Raw genomic sequence first — 5935 nt, 5'->3', positions numbered from 1 at the left:
TCATTAGAAACATTTCGTGACTAGGATTAAACCGATACCTGAACTGTGATTATTGTAAGCCTATTAAGTCGAGAATATCAATAGTCCCACAGACAAAGAATTGTGGAGGTTTAGTCATACGGCTTTGTTTGGGTATTGGTGACAAGGATGATTTCCTACTGTGTTGCCCTGATTACCATTGACGGGCCAATCTTGTATTTTGCCAAGGTAGCCTATCCTACGTGCCCGTAAGACATGGCAACCGGAGGAAGACATCTGCTCCCAGTGGCTGTGGGAGGTTGAAACAACTGTTCATGGCGGACATCCACGCCCTGGCTTCACCTGGTGTCCCCCAGCATAGTTCTTGAAGCGTAGAAATTTGTTCGACATCCAGTAGTCTGATCATCAGCAGGAAAAAGGTGATCCTCCAAGTCGATATTTACCTCTTTTCCACACGAGCTCAGAGCTGCTAATATGTGTGCATCTTATACTGTAACTATGCCACATATCTTTATAAAAGAAAAACTATGCCACATATAACCTGTGCTGTAGAGCCTATAGACAGCAGCAGAACACGAAAGAAAGGCTAACATAGAACATCTTCATGATTACCCTTTTCCAGAACATCACCTTTCCCGTCATTGTGAGGCTCATAAGCCCTGCAACATGCCAGAAAGTATCCAAAATTGGCCAAGCTCAAGGCCACAATGACCCAATAATAGTAGTCATAATGCCCATTGTTGATATTGCTAGAAACCCAACTCTCCTTGCCTCCTCTGCTTGTCCAAAAATCAACAGCACTGACGGTGAAGCTTGAGAAAACACTTGCCAACGAGCCGCCCAACCCGACAAGGTTGGAGGCCACACTGGACATGCTCTTGGGCAATCGCGAGTAATAGAACTCATTTTGTGCGATTGCATTTAATCCTTCGCCTAGCCCAATAATTACATAGTAAGGGATCATCCACATGGCTGACATTGGCGGCCCACTGGCAGCAGCCTGCTCTCTCCGAGCACACTCAGTGAGTGCTAGCATCGATAGGGCCACAGCGGATAGCATGAGCCCGATCCCCATCCTGATTTTCGGGCTTAGGTGGACTGGCCTGCCCATGATCCAAGAAGCAAGTGGCAGAATGACTGTTTGATACAGGGAAACTAGCAGCAGGATGGCGAGTACTGTGAAGAACGTGAATGAGCCAGCAGGGATCTCGAAGCTGGGGCCTAGGTGGCGGTCCATTGAAGCAGCCTGGAGGACTGTCAAGGAGTTCTGCGAGTAGACGACTCCCATTATGATCCCCGTGGACCAAATAGGAAGTATGGTGATTAGGGACTTGAGCTCTTCCACTTGGTCCATCGGGCAGAGTCTCCATGGATCCGGACCATGCATATCTTCCGATACGAGAAGCTGGTAGGGAGGCTCTTTTGGAATGAAGCAAGCCTTGTTGAGGAACCTAAAGGATGCATCAAAGGAAAATAAAACGGTCACTATGAAGGATTTCGATTGAGAAATGCTTCATACACCGTTGAAGAGCCTGCGACAATTATGACTTACAATGAACCCATAAAGGAAGAGGCATGACATGAACGATTTCATTGTTTTAGAATTTCCGGGAAACCTTACCTCAACTTTGGGCTCGGCTCTTGAATCTTCATCTCCTTTGAGCAATAAAACGTCCCACTTGCTTCCATGTATGACGTATCAATGTTCCTATTCCTATAGGCGGTGGCAATAACTTGTGCAAACCGAGTGAGCAAGCTGCATTCCACCTTCACCTTCACATAGAATGGCGAGGCCAAGAAGAAGCAAAATGCTGACAAGAACATGAGCACGACGGGAACTCCAAACCCAATAATCCACCCGGCATTTTCTTGGATGTAAGCGACACACGTCACTGCCACGATTGCTGCCCCCACAATTGAAGCGTAGTACCACCGGATGAACTGTTCTAAGCCGCTACCAATATTGCCATTGGGATCTTTAGAGCCTGGGCTCAGGTTGAGCTGGTCCGCCCCAAAGGCCAGCGAGGACGACCTTATCCCTCCCGCGCCGATGGACATCAGTGCGAATGAGGTGTATAGTACTGCCAGGTGGGTCGATGTGGGTGGCGTTTTGCAATCGTCATCGCCTGATTGAAGGCAACTTGGAGTGCTTGCCGGTGGGAACACAGTAGTTAGCCAAAGAAGAATCATGCCCTGTGATATATACGAGATACTCGCAGGTTATGCTTGTTACAAAACATGCAAGTTAACAGTTAGAACAGAAAAATTGGATTTTCTTGTCCATTTACCGGTTTTATATTAAAACTTAAAATGGGAACGAGATAGGAAAAATAAATAATAACAACAATGGGAGAAAGGAGGGAATAAGAAGAGTATGGAGACGATTTTCCAATTTATTATTATTATTATTATTATTGTTATTATTATCATCTTTTTTTTTCAAGTACATAATAGATCCTTTGACTTAATACAATAAAATAGAAATCTTAATAACTAATAAAGAGACACAAGTAGTTTCATTATAAGTATTGAACCTGAAATCACTTAATTACCATATGATGTGTCTTTGATTCTAATCTATTATTATTTTTAATGAGTATTTTTTAACTAATACATTGAGGGGGAACAATTTGTTAAATTGACCTTTGAGGTAATCGGCCTCTATATATATATATATATTAGTCCGATAGCAACCAAATTAATAAATCTACTTAACCACTTTTTTTTGGGTGAAACACAACAAACATCCCCCCCCCCCCCCCCCCCCCCCCCCCCCCCCCCGCTTTATGCGAAGGAACAAATCCAAGCCCTAATCTTTATATCCACTAATTAATCTTTAATTCCGGGGATCAATGTAAGTGGACTGGACATGCTTATATGTTTTTGGCTATTCCACAAGTTGGTTGGTTCGGATGATCCTAGCACGGCTTCGTTTTTGGTAATAGTATCATCAAAGCACCAGTGAAAAAAAATAAAGCCAAAGATTTTGGGCTGCCTATATTGTTTCATAGCTAAGTAAACAATTTTGTCGATTTTCTGCAATAATGGGGATTCCAAGAAATTATTGAAAATGATCTTTTGATTGGAACTCCAAGTTTCACGTAATTGCTTAACGGGTCACTATCTGTCTCCTTGAAAGAGACCGCCCAGATGGTGTATTCATCTTTCTTAACATCAACAGATAAAATATTTAATATTAATAAAACAGAAAAAAGGAAATTGCATATGGAATTTTTATTGGGTAGTGCCTATCACAACGATATATATATCTGCCTTGATCTACAAATCTCTGGAATGATGTAGACAGAAATGCACCATTGTTTTTTAAGGGAAAAAAATCTTTATAACTTTTAAATTTCAAATAATTTTGGCACAACTTATGTTAATTTTGGATTCTAATATACATAATGTGCTCCTAAAACAGATGATGATAGTGCATCTAATGCAATAACTTGCATTTGTTCTGCACTATTTCAATTAAATTTAACAAAATCTTGAGAAAGAGGATGCAATTTTCGTAATATGTGAGCCTGCATGCATCTAATTGCGACACTCAATTATTATACAATAATTTCAAATAAACATTCTATTAATGATGAAAAATAAAAATAATTCTCAAGTCGCAAATAAGTCTTAATTTTATCAAAAAAATTAGCTCTATCCATAAGTTAGATAATTTTTATTATACTAATAATTTTATTATAGATTCGCGCAAAGCGGCCTGTATCTAGTTCACAATATCTTCCCCTCCCCCTCTGTCAATAATTTTCTCCGGCAACCCAATGTCTTTTTATTTTCCAGTTTTCGTTTTTCTTTAAAATTATTTATAAAAACTCTCCCTTAGACATTGATAAGCAACCGGCCGATAACCACGACTGCTTGGAGATCAATTTCGAACCTTATCTAAAAGTCGGAACGCTATTCAGTATGTAATTCTTTTCATTATTCTAATTTAAACAATTTGACAAATTAAATAAACCAATAATTTCTTCATGGGTTGTGTTGCGTCTAGTAAATTTTAAAGCGAAGAAGACGAGAAAAATCTAAGCATTACTGAATAATTAGCCAACATTTCAGATTAAGATTTGGAGGGAGGAGGGGAAAAAGCTATCACCAAAAGGCTGCAGATGCAACCGGACCCGATCATGGGGAACCGACCCACATATGAGTCGGCCAGGAAGGCGCCTACGATTGGCATGAAGTTGGTTGCACCCGACCAGAAGAAGAGGACGTTGGTGGCGGTGGAGGCCCCAAGGCCGAAATGACGGGTGAGGTAAAGGATCATATTAGGCATTAGACCATAGCTCGCCACCCTCTCAAATGCCTCGTTCGCTACGCTCAATTAAAAGCAAAAAAGAAAAATTAATAATGAAAAGATCACCACTCAATCAAATGGAAATCACAAACAAAAATGAGCGGAAATTCACATGGACGATTCATGAAACTGTCTTTGATCATTTGATCAATGTGGAGTACACCTCAAAGTGTTTTGCATCCGACGGTTAACAAGGCCTCATGTATTTTCATGACGCATGAATCATACAATTGTCCAGGGCGCAAAACTGAAAACCATGCACTCGAGAGTTTCAAGTTTTCATGTGGGATTTTACTAGAAATCCATGTATAAACCATGGATTATATGTATTCGTATATGTATAGTATATATACGTGTACGTATATGGATGAAAATACCAATGATGAAAGGCATGGTTCTGAGACCACCCTTTGGAGAACTCAAGAGTGGTTCTTTGATCATCTTGCCCTTCTCCTCCTCCTCCCCCATTGATACTCTATTGATCTGCTCCTCTCTTCAACTTTTGCTTTCTATATGCAAATCACTGGATCAAAGAGACATGAAAGGAGACATGAGAGGCAGTTCACAGAGAAACTCATGATTAGGAGAAGAGCAAATCTTTTTTGTCTGTCTGACTAATATTCATTCACCTAAAGCCCGCCTTGATTCCGCAGGCGATGTGAGAAGAGATAAAACGAGGGGCCGTCCAAGCTACAAGGGGTAAAATTTTCTCGTATTCCTAAATTTTATTATTAAAAATGAAAAAGGAAGAATCTACCGAGGTTGAAATTAAATATTCGAATTTTGAGGGGGAGAGGTGACACGTAATGGAAGGGAGAGTGCCACAACGCGACAGGTCAATAGGGCTCGGGACTCGTAGAAGTAGAGAAATAGAAGGGCATCACAGCAGTCAGCACACAGCACTACTTACGTGTGGCTGATATAAGAGTTTGTTTTCATTAAATAAATTATCAGTTTCAGTTCACCAAAAAGGAAAAAAAAAAGTTTAAATTTAACTTATAACGAAAAGAATTTTATCTTTTAATGAGCCCTTTGCGATGCGAAGGACACGCTAAAAAAAAAAAACTATAGTCAGCGTTCCTTAAAATCTGCTAACTTCCAGGAGGAGGAACAGGAAGACGATTCGTACTGATAATATCTAAGGAGAGCTTTTGTATTACTGTTGGGTATGCTGAGCAAAAGAAGGAAAAATAGTTTTTTCCGTTGGGTTTGGTGGAAAGGGGAGCGTAGATCCAATTTATTTGTTTTCTATTTTCGGTGGATAATCCGAAATCCAGAAGAAATCTAATACTATTCACCTCATCATTTTCTATAAATGTATGGTATGTGATAGATCTAGTAAGCGCTTTCTCTGTTCTTTCAAAAAAATAATCAACAAATTAACGTGAGAAGATTTTGAATAGTTGTAGGTGGGAAAGAATCAATTACATTCCTCCAATTAAGAACAATGAAGGCAATCACTCAAGCGACTGTTCTTTCTCTCTTTTTTTTTTTTTTTTGCTAACCTGGATGTTCAGGCTTCGCCCGATTAATTCCCGGAGCTCCGTGAAACTCCGGCGACGTACGGAGCAGGTAATCACGTCAAAGGCGCTCCGGTAGTTCTAAGGGGTTTTGAACCTGGAATCGGGTGAATACTTGAAC

At 40.3% G+C, this 5935-nt stretch overlaps 1 protein-coding gene across 2 annotated transcripts; it reads right to left on the bottom strand.

Annotated features, from left to right (window-relative positions):
* LOC116194731 (protein NRT1/ PTR FAMILY 1.2-like) lies at positions 1-5004 on the bottom strand. Of its 2 annotated transcripts, XM_031523629.1 has the most exons (5): positions 4924-5004; positions 4672-4817; positions 4094-4311; positions 1601-2172; positions 1-1430 (listed from the first exon to the last, which is right to left on the bottom strand). In XM_031523629.1, exons 2-5 carry the CDS (start codon positions 4760-4762, stop codon positions 566-568), a joined length of 1746 nt encoding a protein of 581 aa, XP_031379489.1. In that variant the 5' UTR covers positions 4763-4817; positions 4924-5004; the 3' UTR covers positions 1-565. The 2 variants fall into 2 exon arrangements, with proteins under 2 accessions (XP_031379489.1, XP_031379482.1); XM_031523622.1 differs by lacking the exon at positions 4924-5004 and having other exon boundaries at positions 4672-4917.
* Positions 5005-5935: the final 931 nt, after the last annotated feature.

The sequence above is a fragment of the Punica granatum genome, chromosome 1 (genome assembly GCF_007655135.1).
Source record: "Punica granatum isolate Tunisia-2019 chromosome 1, ASM765513v2, whole genome shotgun sequence".
Taxonomy (NCBI): Eukaryota; Viridiplantae; Streptophyta; class Magnoliopsida; order Myrtales; family Lythraceae; genus Punica; species Punica granatum.
The sequence above is the reverse complement of the archived record's forward strand: the minus strand, read 5'-3'. Positions and strand labels throughout refer to the sequence as shown.

Excerpts from the sequence above, each read along its gene's own strand:
- LOC116194731 (XM_031523629.1), bottom strand. The coding sequence starts at position 4,762 with ATGGGGGAGGAGGAGGAGAAGGGCAAGATGATCAAAGAACCACTCTTG. Across the intron at positions 4,312-4,671 it reads AACCATGCCTTTCATCATTG|CGAACGAGGCATTTGAGAGG; the intron begins GTATTTTCATCC and ends AATTGAGCGTAG. Across the intron at positions 1,431-1,600 it reads GAGCCGAGCCCAAAGTTGAG|GTTCCTCAACAAGGCTTGCT; the intron begins GTAAGGTTTCCC and ends TGCATCCTTTAG.